Source organism: Narcine bancroftii, chromosome 1 (assembly GCF_036971445.1).
Source record: "Narcine bancroftii isolate sNarBan1 chromosome 1, sNarBan1.hap1, whole genome shotgun sequence".
NCBI classification, from domain to species: domain Eukaryota; kingdom Metazoa; phylum Chordata; class Chondrichthyes; order Torpediniformes; family Narcinidae; genus Narcine; species Narcine bancroftii.
In genome coordinates, this window is record NC_091469.1 from 356384988 (window position 1) to 356401611 (window position 16624).

General features: G+C 41.5%; 1 protein-coding gene across 2 annotated transcripts in view; it reads left to right on the forward strand.

The window, feature by feature from the left end:
- Nucleotides 1–16624, forward strand: part of LOC138749915 (ATP-binding cassette sub-family A member 13-like) — a 288645-nt gene that overhangs the window by 184595 nt on the left and 87426 nt on the right. For both annotated transcript variants that reach the window (XM_069911960.1, XM_069911968.1), the window contains exons 31-34: nucleotides 562–676; nucleotides 3696–4025; nucleotides 4939–5008; nucleotides 14405–14539. In XM_069911960.1, coding sequence (XP_069768061.1) covers nucleotides 562–676; nucleotides 3696–4025; nucleotides 4939–5008; nucleotides 14405–14539 — 650 coding nt within the window. The remainder of the gene's footprint in view (nucleotides 1–561; nucleotides 677–3695; nucleotides 4026–4938; nucleotides 5009–14404; nucleotides 14540–16624) is intronic.

A 16624-nucleotide genomic window follows, 5' to 3' on the forward strand; every position in this document is an offset into this window, starting at 1 on the left:
AGAGGATTCAAGAAATCTGCAGTTGCTAGGGTCTAGTTGCAGAGGTTCTCAACCTTCTTTCCATTCACATCAAACTTTTAAGTATTCCCTATGCCATAGGTGCTCTGTTAAGGGATTGTTTAAGGTGGTATGTGAGTGGGAAGGTTGAGAATCACTGCTCTAGACCCAATTTTTACTGAAATACTTGGCTTGATAAAAATTGTCATTGGCCCATTTCCTTTGGAGTTATGAAACTGTGCACAAAATGAGTCAAAACAGAGATTTTCAATTTTTTTCCTTTCCACCTACATACCATCTTAAGCAATCTCTTACTAATCACAGAGCTCTGATGGCATAGGAAATACTTAAAGTGGAATGTGAGTGGAAAGAAAAAGGTTGAGAACCAGTGGAATACACAAAAATGCTGGAGAAACTCATCATGTCATCCAGCATCCATAGAAAGCAAAAGGCAGTTGATGTTTCGGGCTTGAGGCCCACTTCTTCAGAGGTGCTGAAAATCTGCTTGACTTATCATGGTGTTCTTGTACAATTAAATCTTCTAACCTAGTCTTTTTTTGGCAGGTTTCTCAACAATATCGGCTTTTTCCTTCCATTGTTAATGATGCTGGCATGGTTGGTTTCCTTGGCTTCCCTTGTCCGGAAACTTATTTTTGAGAAAGAGCTCAGACTGGAAGAGGTAATTAGAGACATGAAGAGATTATATTTTGTCTACAGAACAAGAAAATCACCACAGATTTTAATGAAAGCTGCAAAAGTGAATGTGTTAATATGGTTAAAAGGAAGCTAGGAGCACAAATCAAAATAACTTGAGAGCTATCTTGTGGAGTAGGTGAAAATTGTAATGGTTGTACATGCTTTTATGGCCACAAAAAGACAAATGATGAGGTGAAGTTTCCTTTGCCCGATTTCTCATTATTCATCCTAGATGTAAGGCTGTTAACTTGGCTGAGTGGTACAAGGCATCTGCTCAAAATAGCCTTTGTTTCTTATACATTCCAACAAAAGCCTGATATGTGTTTCAGAATCATTATGCCAAATAGGCAAAAACTGGGCCAAAAATGTCATCATTTTGAGTATGACAAAATGGCAAAATCCATTGCACCATTCCAATGACTAAATGCACAATATAATTGATATTTGGAATGTTGAACCCTCAATGAGGTCAGTGGCTAGTATTGTTATTTTTCATATGAACCATGCACAATATTGCTGGAACATTTGAATGAAGATTTGCAAATGAAGCTCATCAGGAAATAAAGTTTTGACAATATGTTGTATTCATTGTTTTCAAAATTCATTCCAATGACTTAAATGGAATGAACGTCAGAGTAAAACTATGCTAAATAGGTGAACCAAAGATGAGCACATCGCCAGCTTCGAGTCAAATTGAGGCATTGTCACTTTCTGATCTAGATATCAATCTTTAGTGTCTGCTTTATGGGAACTTTATTTCCTGATGGGCTTCATCTTTTGCAAATCTTCCTTCAATTTTTCCAGCATTTGAAAAAATAACAATGCCAGCTATATGACACCATTCCGGGTTGAACATTACAGATATCAATTCTGATGGCTGTTCTTAGCTCAGTTGTGTCATAAATGGTCTTTCTTTTATCAGAATAGCTGGGAGACCAAAGGAAATTTTATTAACATTGTTCATAACCACGTGGCAGCATGTGACATTGACGGTACATGGCTGTCAGTCTTGCCTGCTGTCTGTAATGATTACAAAGCTTGTTTTCTCAAATACCTCTCTATGCACTTTATTCCTTGGCAATAGGAAAAAACATGGTTTGCATGTTACCAGTAAAATTCCATTGAAGAAAACAAATACTGTAGCAAATTTGAGAAACCTCTTTTTTATGTAATTGGTTTGGTATGACCAGTGTCACATAAGAGATAAAAATAGAGTGTACCATTTGACCCCTTCAATGAGCAGGTGTGGGCCATTTGACCCCTTCAATGAGCAGGTGTGGGCCATTTGACCCCTTCAATGAGCAGGTGTGGACCATTTGACCCCTTCAATGAGCAGGTGTGGGCCATTTGACCCCTTCAATGAGCAGGTGTGGGCCATTTGACCCCTTCAATGAGCAGGTGTGGGCCATTTGACCCCTTCAATGAGCAGGTGTGGGCCATTTGACCCCTTCAATGAGCAGGTGTGGGCCATTTGACCCCTTCAATGAGCAGGTGTGGGCCATTTGACCCCTTCATTGAGCAGGTGTGGGCCATTTGACCCCTTCAATGAGCAGGTGTGGGCCATTTGACCCCTTCATTGAGCAGGTGTGGGCCATTTGACCCCTTCAATGAGCAGGTGTGGGCCATTTGACCCCTTCAATGAGCAGGTGTGGGCCATTTGACCCCTTCAATGAGCAGGTGTGGGCCATTTGACCCCTTCAATGAGCAGGTGTGGGCCATTTGACCCCTTTAATGAGCAGGTGTGGGCCATTTGACCCCTTCGATGAGCAGGTGTGGGCCATTTGACCCCTTCATTGAGCAGGTGTGGGCCATTTGACCCCTTCAATGAGCAGGTGTGGGCCATTTGACCCCTTCGATGAGCAGGTGTGGGCCATTTGACCCCTTTGATGAGCAGGTGTGGGCCATTTGACCCCTTCGATGAGCAGGTGTGGGCCATTTGACCCCTTCGATGAGCAGGTGTGGGCCATTTGACCCCTTCGATGAGCAGGTGTGGGCCATTTGACCCCTTCGATGAGCAGGTGTGGGCTATTTGACCCCTTCGATGAGCAGGTGTGGGCCATTTGACCCCTTCAATGAGCAGGTGTGGGCCATTTGACCCCTTCAATGAGCAGGTGTGGGCCATTTGACCCCTTCAATGAGCAGGTGTGGGCCATTTGGGCCTTCAATCTGTACTGCCATTCATTGAGTTCACAGCTGACATTCCAAATATCAATTATATCTCTGCTCCATTTTCCTGTTTTATCCCTTGTTCAGAGTCTATGACACCTAGTTGTGGATTATCAGGCAGGGCAATACCTTTATTTAATCCCTGTGGTACCTCACCAGTTAAAACTGTAACTTCAAAATAACATTTTTTTTTAATTTAGACATGCAGCATGGTAACAGGCCATTTTGGCCCTCAAGTCCATGCCGCCTAATTTACACCCAATTAACTACAGTTACATTCTAAACGTAGTATTATGTGACAATAATGGAACCTTTACCTTTTACCCCTGGTACATTTCAAATGGTGGGAGGAAACCGGAGTCCCTGGGGAAAACCCATGCATTTGTGGGGAGAATGTACAAACTCCTCATAGACAGTGCAGGATTTGAACCCCAGTCCTGATCACTGGCACCGTAAAGGCGTTGCGCTAACAGGTATGCCAACTGTGCTGCCCTCACTCTTGTTTGCTCACTGTAGATTAAAACTTGTATTTATTGAACTCTCAAATGTGTAGTTCTATCATGCTATGATCACTCTTCCCTATACGAGCTTGCTAATCCCTATTGAGATGATTACTAATCACTATACAAGGTCAAATTTGAAATTGCCTTTTTCTTGGTTGGACCATCAATGCATTCTTCCAGAAGAATGTTTAATTTTCATTTCATGAAATGGTCCTCAAGACTGTGTTTGCCAGCTTGAGTTGTCTTGAAGATTAAAAATATCCTAATTATTAATGGTCCCCATCACTATGCATAAGTTTTGAGATTTCTAACAGTGTACTTTATATTTTGCAGTACATGAAGATTCTGGGAGTGAAACCATTAATTAATTTTCTAACCTGGTTTCTGGACAACTTTATAATATTGATATGCAGCAGTATTCTCATCACCATTATCCTTAAAGCCGGCCAAATTCTTCCAAACAGTAATGGGTTCATCATTTTCCTTTATTTTTTGGATTTTGGAGTTTCAGTGATTTCGCTGGGCTACATGATTGCAGCTTTTTTCAGCCATGCCAATACAGGAGCACTCAGTGCCTGCTTGCTGTACATCATTACATTTTTTCCCTACATGGTTTTCGTCATCGTACAGAACCAGCTCAATTTCTCCAGCCAGATTCTGATTGTAAGTAATACAATTCAATTTTACAGCTTTTGTACATTCCTACACTTATCACATTGATTAATCTGAACTTAATTTCTTTTGGAAACATTTTGTTGCACTCAGCAAAAATTAAAATGCAAAGAAAGACTTGAAAGCATGTTTTCTCATTAGAACAGCAGAGGTGATGGTGGATTATGAAAGACGTTAAAAATTTGTTAACAAAGGTCCAATAAAAATAAAAGTAGATTGTTCCAGCGATTAAAATGTATGCAATGTAGATTTAAGAGCAAAAATATGTATATTTTTGGCATGGTTTTGATGGTGGGCAAGAGGGACCTTCGAGCAGCAGAAGCTCAACCTGACTCCATAAAGATTTGTTTAAACTATCTTGTTTTAGGTCTTGGCTTCTTCTGTGTCAGTTTAGAGCAGAATGGGCATGGCAGATGATCTATTCAGATGATGTCTGATGCCAGTGGAGCACTAATGATTTCATAGGATGCTATTTTCCTTAGCGTGTACTACTGTGTAACTTGGCACAATCATAATTTCAGTTAATGCAAGGATTGAAATAGAGCACGGAATAAGCTTTAAAATGTTGGATAGTGGGCTGATGGACCATTTTGGAAAATGGATTTTGGGGCTGCATACTGCACTGGTATAAATGGTTACTGTAGAAATGTCTTTAACCACATTTAGAATAGGCTGCTTGTGGGAAATGGAATTAAATGATATAAGAACAGGGCAGATAGGTTGGGACAAGTGTTGGGTCAGATGACCTCTTACTGTTTTCCCTCTGTAATTCTATGTCAGTGATCTACCCAAAAAGTCACTTATTGAGGTTGTGGAAAGTTTAGTTAGATAGTATTATTACATTAAAATTGTATAACACTTCAATTAGTCAGTAATAATATTTTGTCATTTAAATTCAATTTAGTGTCTCTTGTCCATGACTGCATTCAGCCAGGGAACGTATATTATCACTCTTTTGGAGGGAGAAGGATCAGGTAAGAAAGACTTGAAATGTGGTATCAATTTATTTGATAATAAAAACAATGTGGAAAATGCAGATTGACCCATATAATCTGTATAGATTTCAAAATTGTTATGAAAATAAAGAAATATTTGATTTAAAGAAGGACCTTATTGAAGAGTATTAAGATCTTTTATTTTGAAGACCAAAATGTATTTGAAGATATTTAATTTTCTAGGAACACTCATTAAACAATCCTATTTTTTTCTGGCTGATGTTTAATGTAGCGGGTTTACTTTCCAACTTTAATCCTTCTGTTCCATTGTCAAAGACCAGAGAGAGTACAACACACTTTTATTCAGTAAGAATAACACACAGTAGACTTGGGACTGAACTGGGGTTTTGGCAGGGATCCAGGGTTTATATCGGGATATGCGGGGGCAGGAGGTCTGGAGATGCGGGCATTGCGCCGTAGTGCAGGCAGGCTCTGGATTTCCTGTGGTCCTGGGACCTTGGGGCATGCATGATCTGGCTCTGTTTGAGGGGTGGCTGGAACCACTTCCTGAGATGTTTCACTTGAGCCCCTTAGTATTCCCCTTGAGGTGATGGACCCTCTGTTCCAGCAGGTGCCAGGTCACTGATCGAGACAGAGTCCTCCCTGCCATCCGGGTATGCCAAGTAGGATGGTAGGGAGGACTCTGTTTCGATCAGTGACCTGGCACCTAATGGAGTGGAGTGCCATGGCCAGCATGAGTCTGGAAGTCCTTTGGACAGGAGGGCCAATTTTATGGCCTTCCAAATCATAGGGTTCTCCTTCTCAACCTGTCTACTCCCCCAGGGGTTATAGTTGGTCATTCTGCTGGATGTGATGTCCCTTACCAGCAGGAACTGACATAGTTCCTCACTCATAAATAATGACCCCTAGTCGCTATGGACATAGCCGAAATACCTGAACAGGGCAAAAATGGAGTCTGGGACCTTAATGTCAGATGGCATAGACATGACCGGGCAGGGAATGGTGAACAGGAAACGAGAGAACTCATCGATGACCATGAGGAAGTACATGTTCCTGTTGTGGAGGGGAGGGGACACTTGAAATCATCACTGAGTTGTTTGGAGGGCCAGGATGCCTCTATCAGGTGCACTTTGCTGGGGCGGTAGAAATGCGGCTTGCACTCATTGCAGACCTGGCATGACGTGGTCATTTCCCTGACATCCTCAATTGTGTAGGGTAAATTGTGTGCCTTGACAAAAATGAGCCATTCACTTGATGCCTGGGTGACAGAGCTTATTATGTAGTGACTACAACTGGCCGGTGTGTGCAGAGGCACAGCTCCCTCTGGACAGGACATCTAGAGGGTCATTGAGGGACCCAGGTCAGTAGACTATGTCATAGTTGTAGGTGGAGAGTTCAATCTTTCACTGAGAAATTTTGTCATTTTTAATTTTTCCCCTTTTTGTATTATTGAACATGAATGCTACTGATCGCTGGTCCGTGAGGAGGGTGAATTTCCTACCCACCAGGTAATGCCTCTAGTGCCTCATGGCCTCTACAATGGCTTGAGCCTCTTTCTCCACTGATGGATTCCGAAGCTCATGGCCTTGTAGGGTCCTGGAAAAATATGCAACCAGCCTACCTGCTTGATTAAGGGTCGCAGCCAGGGCTACATCTGCAGCATCACTTTCCTCTTGGAAAAGTACACTCTCATCCATCACCTGCATGGTGGCCTTCACAATGTGGCTTCTGATGTTGTTGAAAGCATTTTGAGCTTCAGCTGTCAGTGGGAAGGAAGTGGTTTTTAAGAGGAGACAAACCTTGTCTGCATATTGGGGCACCCACTGGGCATAATATGATAAGAAGCCCAGGTAGCTACTCAAAGCTTTCGTGGTCCTCAAGATTGGGAATTCCACAAGGGGCACATCCTGACAGGGTTGGGGCCAATGATGCCATTCTCCACCACGTAAAACCAAGATGGCTATGCGTTTAGCCCTAAACATGCACTTACTGGTGTTGTAAGTGAAGTTCTGGGCCTCAGCTGCATGCAGAAAATTCTGGAGATTGGCTTCATGGTCCTCCAGAGAATGGACACAAATGGTAATGTTGTCGAGGTAGGGAAAGGTGGCCTTCAACTTAAATTCATTCACCATTCAGTTTATTTGTCTCTTGAAGATCGAGACCCCATTTGTGATACCAAATGGAGCCCTCTGGAACTGATAGAGTCTCCTGTTAGCCTCAAAAGTGGTGAGGGGTGGTCCTCGGAACTGATTTGCAACTGGTGGTAAGCAGCTTCAAGGTCGATGATCGAATAAACCTTATACTGCGCAATTTCGTTCACCATGTCCGAAATACGAGGGAGGGCATATGCGTCCAGGGGTGTAAAATGATTAATGGTTTGGTTATAGTCAATTACTAGCCTGGACCTTTCTTCCCCTTTACAACAACCACCTGAACTCTCCATGGGCTGGTACTGTTCTCATTGAGCAGTTGCTATGTCTCAGCCTTGATGAATGCCCAGTCCTCTAGGCTGTAGGCCCTGCATTTCAAGGCAATTGGTCTGCAATTGGTGCTCAGATTCGGGAACAGAGTGGGTGGATCTATACTCAGTGTGGACAACAAGAGGCATCAGAGTTTTGGGGCCTTCCGTTCCAAACTGTAATGGGAGGAAGAATACTCCAGGGTCACGTTTTTAAAATGACACTAGAAGTCAAGACCCAACAAAACCAGTGCACATAAATTCTCAAATACATACATTCTAAACTTACAGAATTCTCCCCCTCACAAAGATAAATGAACCACACTATAGACTGTGTATAGGATGCTAAAAGAAATACGATAATTAGAAGGATAAACTTTAAGATTAAGTTTTTGGACTGCTTCTATGAAGCCTCAGTCAAGCCAGAGTCAATTAAGCATTCCAGTTTATGTCTGTTAACTCCCACCTTGATCATGGAATTGTTTAGTTGGTGTGGTATCTCCTGGTCCAACACCATCACTGCCAGGACTCTGGAGATATAGAAGTTTCCCTCACTGGGGTCGCTCCCCCCTTGCAGATTGTCAGGCAGGCTAGATGGTGGGGGCCACAAGGCACAGCAAGATGGCCACCCTCCTTCTTCTTCTGTTGGCACCGGTTTTGAAAACTGGCAAGATGGTGGAGTCCATGTGATGTGGCAGGATGGCCACTAGGGTTTCCCACATCACTGCTCTTGCCACATGGCCTCAGAGGAAAGCCATGGTGCACAATACTGGCATTGGGAGATAGTGGGATTGGGCTTTGGACTTGCCTCAGTCAGCCCTTCGAGGGTCGCACACACATTGGATCTCTCAGTGCTCCCCCTCGCCCTGCAGACTTTCACTCACTGCCCCTTCTTACCACAACGAGACCAGATGGAGTCTTTAGCAGGATATTGAGGTCTTGGGTGCTGCTGCCGACCACAGAAGAAACATTTCTTGGTGCCAGAGGCAGCCACTGTCAGGGCTGATGCAGTGTGTGGAGCCACTCCGGGAACTAGATCATCCTAGAGGGTGCCTTCCAGGTTATCAGCTTCTAGTTGGGCCATCTCCAGTGACTGGCCAGCCACATGTTGTCAGAAAGCGCCATGCTGCCTTGCTCCAGCAACTGCTGCCTGGTATACTTGGATCTCATGCCATGAACAAGAGTGTCCCGGATCTGCTCATCTTCCCATTCTCGGGCCGTGTCATCTTTGTACCCTTAGTTCCTCGCTAGTGCTTGTAAGATGAGGACAAAATCTTCAATGGACTCACCAGGCTGCTGCTTCCATTGCGAGAGCAGATGCCTCGCTAGGACAACTTTCTGGGGCCTCGAAGCGAGCCTTCAGCCTTTCGATGGCCAACTCATAAGTAATGCTGTCCATGATGATGGGGAATCCCTTAGGTCCGACATGCGAGAGGAGCGCCTCCCTCTTGAGTTCTTCCATGGAGTAGACCGTTTGTGTGGTCGTCAGGTACATTTGGAAGCACTCCAGCCAGTATGTGAATTCCTCTGGGGACAGAGGATCGATTCGGAGCATCGCTGACTTCAACAGAGCTTCCATCTCTTCTTTACTGAATAAAATTGTAGCACGACAGAGCACTCAAGACCAGAGAGAGTACAACACTCTTTTATTCAATAAGAATAACAAACAATAATCTTTGGACTGAACTGGTGTTTTGATGGGGATGCAGGCGGAGTCGAAGAGGAGTCAGTTCTTAGAACATTACACCAGTAGTGAATTCCCAGTTCACTACAGGGATTGAGTTCAAGACTCATGAGGTAAAGCTGCAGCTCCATAAAATTCTGGTTAGACCATACAGAATATTGTGTTCAGTTCTGGTCACTTCATTACAGGAAGGATATGGAGAGGGTGCAGGGGAAATTTACCAGGACATTGCTTGGATTGGAGTACAAGTCTTGTGAGCAAGGTTAACAGAGCTAGGGTTTTTCTCTTTGGAGTGAAGAAATATGAGGGGTGGCTTAATAGATGTCTGCAAGATTATGAGAAGCATAGATAGGGTGGACAGCGAGCACCTTTTTTCCCCGGGGTGTGAGTAAAAAAAATCCACCAGATGTGAAGGGAGGAAACTTTAGGGAGGATGTCAGGGATATGTTTTTAGTGGGTGCCTGGAATGCATTGCTAGGGGTGGTGGTGACTTTTGAAAGAAGTCTTAGACAGGTACATGGATGCAAGGAAAATAGGGTTATGAGGTAGGACAGGTTTAGCTTTTTGAGTAGGTTTTTATAGCTCAGCTCAACATCATGGCTGAAGGGCCTGTATTGTCCTGTAATGTTCTATGTTCAATGGATTTTCATCAATGTTCTGAAGAATCAATCCTGCCATTAACTGTATATTTTCTTCCTGCGTTAGATGCCCCAAAATAGTCATCCTGTTAATTTACACATGTTTACCTTTTCTTCACACAAGTAAAAAAGAAAACAAAATAACTATCAGACATTGTGAACATGTTCATTGTAAATATGATGATGTCATTGAGAGACCATTTTTCTAGCATGATCCATCTATTCAAATAATCAATTGTATGGTACAATATTATCCCTACTTCAGCTATTGTGCTCCAAGCAGGAAATGTGAATGAGTTGGTCTCCAGCAACTTGTCCTTAATAATATGATTTCTTATTGAGATTGAATTTGTGATTTTCTTTCAATAGGTCTGGAAATGCACTGTTCAATTAACTCGTGTGTTGCTTCTAAAGCAGACCCCATGGTAAAATCTGACTTGGATGATTCCTAAATGCAGCTAGTAGCAATCATTATCTTCATTCTTCACCACTTAGCTAATATCATGAGTGGCTGGTATAATTAAATTCAGGGATGCACATGCATAATTTCTTATAGCAATGCCAGTGCACAGATGATAGAGGGAACCAAGTATTCTGATGCAGAAAGAAGTAAAGAAGAGAAGGGAAAGGGTGGCACAGTTAGCATAGTGGTTAGCAGAATGCTGGTGCAGCACCCACAACTGGGACTGGGTTTCGAATCCCGTGCTGTCTGTAACGAGCTTGTATGTTCTCCCATGTCCATGTGGGTTTCCTCCAGGTGCTCAGGTTTCCTCACACTGTTCAAAATGTAGGTGGGGGTTGTCGGTAATTGGGTAGCACTGGCTCATGATCCAAAAGGGCCTGTTATCATGCTGTATGTATGTCAGTACGTACATGAGGGGGAGATCATGTTTGACAAACCTTATCAAATTTGTTGAGGAGATTACTAGGTAAGTTGATGAGAGTAAGGCAGTGAATGTTCTATATATGGACTTTAGTAAGGCCTTTGATAATGTTCATCAGGGAAGGTTAGTTAGGAAGGTTCAATCATTAGGTATTAACATTTGTTACAAGCCCAGAGGTCCCCAAAACCCAGCAGCAACAGAAATTCACCAAGAAAAATGGTTACTTAAACAAAAGCTGCTTTTAATTATCTTTAAACATGAAAACAGGATCAAACTTTAACTTATCACTATTAACATAACCAAACTTAACCCCCTTCTAATTCTAAGTGCATGTGTATGTAATGTGTGTATAAGTTCAGAAAAGTTCATTGATTCACAGTCCAATCTCACTTCTCACTCCTCCAAGTTCACTGGTTGCAGGCGATTCTTATACAGGAACACAATTCTTTATCCGGAACTCTTGAGGGACAGTGTGCTCCAAATTTCGGATTTTTACGGATTTTGGAAAGCCAGCATCCAACCCCCACCCCCTTCCAATCGCTCTGCTGTCTCCACCCCCTTGCCCACCCAACTCGCGCTGCCGGTCTCCCCAACCCCCGTCTCTCGCCTGCCCAACTCACACTGCCGATTTCTCGCCTGCCTGACTCGTGCTGCTGGTCTCTCGCCTGCCTGACTCACACTGCCAGTCTCTCCCCCTCACCCGTCTGATTTGCGCTGTCGTCTCTCTCCCCACTTGCCAGTTTTTTGAGCTTTCTGGATTTTAGATGTCTGGATAAAGGATTGTATACCTGTACTGTGCACAGAATTTAACATTTATGAAGTTCACTAAGTTTTGGTGCTTGAAAGGTAAATTATTACACCTCAGGAAGGTTCTTGTCTGTTTTCAGAGAGAGATTTGTTGTTCCTGGACACAAACTGATCCCTTTTAATCAGCCACTTCATTGTCTTGCTGAAGAAACCTGCCCCATCAGGGTTTTCTAGATGATAACCTCTTTCTTTCGGGTCACCATAGAGTTCCTTGTTGTTTCCCTGAATTCAAGTGAAACATTAGGCAGCCAGTCCACTTCTCTTGTATGAACCACAAGGGCTTTGACCAGGCTAAACTAAGAACTCATAACTCATCTTCAAAATGAGGTTTTTCCACAAGCTTGCCAGCTTGTCATGTTCCAGTCCCAGTTGCTGCTGCTGAACTGTAGAACTGAATTCTCTCTCTCACTCCCAGAGAAAAGCCTGTTTGACTCTCTCTGCTTGAAAAACCACATGTCCCACTAAGAACAGCCAACTGCACTCAGACAGACTGTGGCTCCAAACCTAAACTTCCGAGTTCTTTCATCTGTTGTTTTCCAAAACAACAATCGCTAAGTGAACTTCCTATAGGCACTCTTCAAAGTTTTTGCAAAGGCACTCAGAGCCTGACCTGTCTGGCTTGAGCAGTGCTCCAGTATTTTAAATGAGATCTGTTTTGATGTTTGTATATGACCAACACTAAAAAACACCTGCCACAATTTATTTCCTTTAAAACATATCTATGTACAATATAAAACACAACATAATTTGTCACAGATTGAAGTAGTAAAATGGATTCAACAATGGTTGAATGGGAGATGCCAGAGAGTAGTGGTAGATAACTGTCAGATTGGAAGCCAGTGACTAGTGGTGTGTCTCAGGGTTCAGTTTTGGGTCCATTACTATTTTTCATATACATTCATGATCTGGATGATGGGGTGGTAAATTGGATTATTAAGTATGCAGATGATACTAAGATAGGCGGATAGTGAAAAAAAAGGTTTCAAAGCTTGCAGAGAGACTTAAGCCAGTGAGAAGAGTGGGCTAAAAGATGCCAGATGGAGTTTAATGCAGATAAGTGTTACATGTAATATTTTGGTAAGGCTTATTAAAATAAGACATACATGATGAATGGTAGGGCATTGAAGAGTGCAGTAGAACAGAGGGATCTAGGAATAATGGTACATAGTTCCCTGAAGGTGAAGTCACGTGGATAGGGTGGTGAAGAAAACTTATGCTATGTTGGCCTTTATAAATCAGAGCATTGAGTATAGGAGCTAAGATGCTATGTTAAGATTGGACAAGGCATTGGTGAGGCCAAACTTGGAGTATTTTGTACAGTTTTGGTCACCAAAGTATAGGAAAGATATCAATAAATTGGAAAGAGTGCAGAGAAGATTTACTAGAATGTTTCCAGGGTTATAGGGCCTAAATTATAGGATAAGGTTAAATAAGTTAGGTCTTTATTCTTTGGAGCCTAGAACGTTGAGAGGGGATTTGATTAAGGTATTTAGGAGTATAGATAGAGTTGATGTGGAGAGGCTTTTTCCTTTAAAAAGGGGAGATACAAGTGAGAGGACATGAGTTGAGAGTTAGGGGACAAAATTTTAGAAGAAACATTAAGGGGGACTCACAGAGTGGTGGGTGTGTGGAATGAGCTTCCAGGAGAAGTGGCAGAGGTAGGCTCGATATTAGTATTTAAGGAGAAGTTGGATATGTATATGAATGGGAAAGGAAATGGAGGGTTTCAGGTTGATTGTAGGCCAGTGACATTAGATGGGAGAAAGTGTTCGGCATGGACTAGAAGGGCCAAGTTGGCCTATTTCTATGTTGTAATTGTTATATGGTATGTATTTGAGCTTTTGCATGCTGCCTTTGTTGAAAGATACTCAAGCTGTTGTGGGAATTCACCAGATCAAGCAGCATCCAGGAAGGATAATAGATAGTCAACATTTGAGGTCAAACACCACCATGTCAAAACCTCTTGGCTGATCCAAAACATTGACTATCCATTTCCTACCTGCTGAATTCTTGCAGCAGTTTGGTTTTTGCTTCCAGCTTCTGAACTCTCCTGTCTCTCTTTAACGAGATTTGTTAGATGTCATGGAATGTAGCAATCTGGTCTTGAGAAGAGTTTCAGTGGCTCCATGGAGTGTAAAGCTGCTACAGTGTATATTCTTTCTTAATGGCAATATTCATGATCCCACTGTAACCTTACTACCTCCCTGTCAGCTAGTCATCTTGGTCTGATTATAATCCCTGGATTGCTCAGAGTCAACGTCTAAGGCCATTTACAGATTCAACCACTGAAATTCAACATCTGCTACAACCACTGAGTGAGCACCTGTACAGAAGGCATGAGAATGGCCATTAAGGGGCTGTGAAAGGGTGATCCATTGATATTTATCTGATTATTTATCTAAAAATAATTGCTTATAAGTCTCTGGTTTCTTATTTCTTCTCTTAATCTTTCTCTTCCGCCTCTTTTGGAATGTGGGAGGAAACTGGAGATATCATGCTTTTTCTGCATTCCGTAATTAGGACATCAGAAGAAATATATGAATTGTGTTTTTAATATAATAACTTCATTCATTAAATTCTCTTGAAGAAACAAGATGAAGGGAAACATTGATAAATAATGTTGAAAAATGAAGACTAGGCACAAGTGCCAGGATGCACAAAAATCACGGAAATGAACAAATAAATATTTTTGTTATGCTTTATATTTTATATGAAAATATGTTTTGTTATAAAAATGTACCTGTTCTTTATTCTCCTTAAATTTGCATTTTTAAAGTACTGCCTGAGTATTCAGAAAATCTGGACTGATCCAAGCAGACTGGATTTTAGGACATTTATTGTAGTTTCAAATTCAAAAATATTAATGAACTTGTGGTTTTGTCTCTCTGACATTGGAACTATTCAGAAATGTACTTTTTTAAAAAATGTCCTTTTGTGTTCCAGGAATCCAGTGGAGTAACATGTATGAAGCTGTTGGGAGTGCAGAAAATGTGTCCTTTGCTTGGATTTGTTGGATGATTGTGATTGATTCAGCGATATATCTCATTCTGGGGTGGTATCTACACAATGTCTTCCCTGGTACAAAAAAAAACTCACTTAAGTTTTCATTGGCAATTTGTAAAGATTTACACAATTCTTGTAACTTACTTCAAGAAATAGTCTTGAATCTATTCTCTCATGTTAGAAATTTGACATGTAGTGATACTTAAAATTTTGCATTGTTTGAACTAAGATCCACCTTCAGTGTTTTAGTGAAAGTACCTATAAAATCCCTTGGAGACAGTAGAATACTAAAAATGTTTTGTGTCTTTTCCTCTTGAGCCATAAATACAATTCGATGCAGTACTGCATCTATGGCCAAACTAATGCGTTGCACAATTTTATCATTTCTTTTGTGTGCACCATGATCTGGAGAAAAGCTGTTTCGTCTGGTTGTATGTGTACAGTCAGGTGATAATAAACTTGAACTAAATGCAAGACTGATGTAAATGAATCCTTTTCTACCATAAGACGTAGGAATAAAATTAGGCCATTCAGCCCATTAAGTCTGCTTTGCCAGTTTAATCCACTCAACCTTATTCTCTTGCCTTCTCGTTATAACCTTTAGCATCCTTACCAAACAAGAACCCATCAACCTCTGCTTTAAATATACTCAATGACTTGATCGCTATAGCTGACTGGCAATTAATTTTGCATATCTACCACACTTTGACTCAAGAAATTTCTCCTCATCTCTGTTCTAAAGGGACATCCTTGTATTCTGAGGTTGATCCCTCTCGTTCTAGAGTGAAAAGTAGTGAACTTCTTCCGTTGTTGTGCTACCATTATCCCTGCTAGGGTCCCCTTCTAATCAACTTTCACCAGCTCCTCTCTCATGTCTCTATAGTTACCTTGACTTAACTTTAATCTGACATACCTGATTTTAGCTCTCTTTTGCCTTTTTGATGGCTGTTCATATAAGCAGTTACCACATCCAAAGATTTTTGTATCGACAAAGTTTTTGTACCCGTAACCATTCTGTACTGTGAATCTACTAAAAATCTCACATCTTTAAGGAGGGTTACCCAAACATTGATCCAGATGGTAAAGATAGAGTGTGGAAACTCCAGATGGCTGTTGAAATATTCTTGACAATATATAAAAAAAGTCTTCTTGTCAGGAAACACTGATAATTTCAAGTTTAATTTCCACATATAGTCAGTTGTTAACCAATGAACTAAGATTACTGGAGATAATACTATGCATTGGTTTCTCCAAGAGTCATTAGGGTGTGATCTAGCAAGAGTCCTCTGAAAGGAAACTTGCACTGGCTGATCTGTTCTGTCAGTTTGAGCTATCCGGCTTAAAGAAACTCAATTGATGAAGGCTTATCATTTACCTTTTATTTAATTCAAGCAGAAAATATCCATCCAAATTTAATTCTTGACCAGATCTATTTTAAAATGAACAGATGCATATTTTTTCTGTAAAATCACACCAGCTGACTGCAATCTCTTGTTCTTATCCTCTATTTGCAATAACTTCAAATTTGAGTTTATCTCTAAATGAAAATTGGAAGAAATCTCAGTGCACATGCCCAATCACAATACAACCTATTTAATTTTCATATTTTAGATTTATTGTCAGAGAACATACATGACATCATGAGATTCTTTTTCCTGTGGGTGAGGCAGAATTACCACTTACTGATATTGCAAAAAAAACTGTACTCAACATGTAAACAAATCAAGAAATTTAAAATAAATGACTGTAATACAGAAATAAATAAAATAATAAGATGCAAAAGTGAGTCCCTGATCAAGTTGGTTGTTGAGGAGTCTGACGGTGGAGGGGTAGCAGCTGTTTCTAAACCTGGTGGTGCGAGTCTTGTGGCACCTAAACCCATTTCCTGATGGTAGATGTGAGAACAGTGCATGTGGTGAGTGATATGGATCCTTGATGATTGCTCCTGCTCTCTAACGGCTGCATTCCCTGTTCTTAGTGGTGGGGAGGTTTTGCCTCTGATGTCCACTCCCTTTTGCAGGGCTTTATGCTCAGGGGTATTGGTATCCCCATACCAAACTGTGATGCCACCGGTCAGCACACTTTCCATTACACATCTATAGAAATTTGCCAGGGTTTCCAATGTAATACCAAACCCCTGAGGAAATAGAAGTGCTGAAA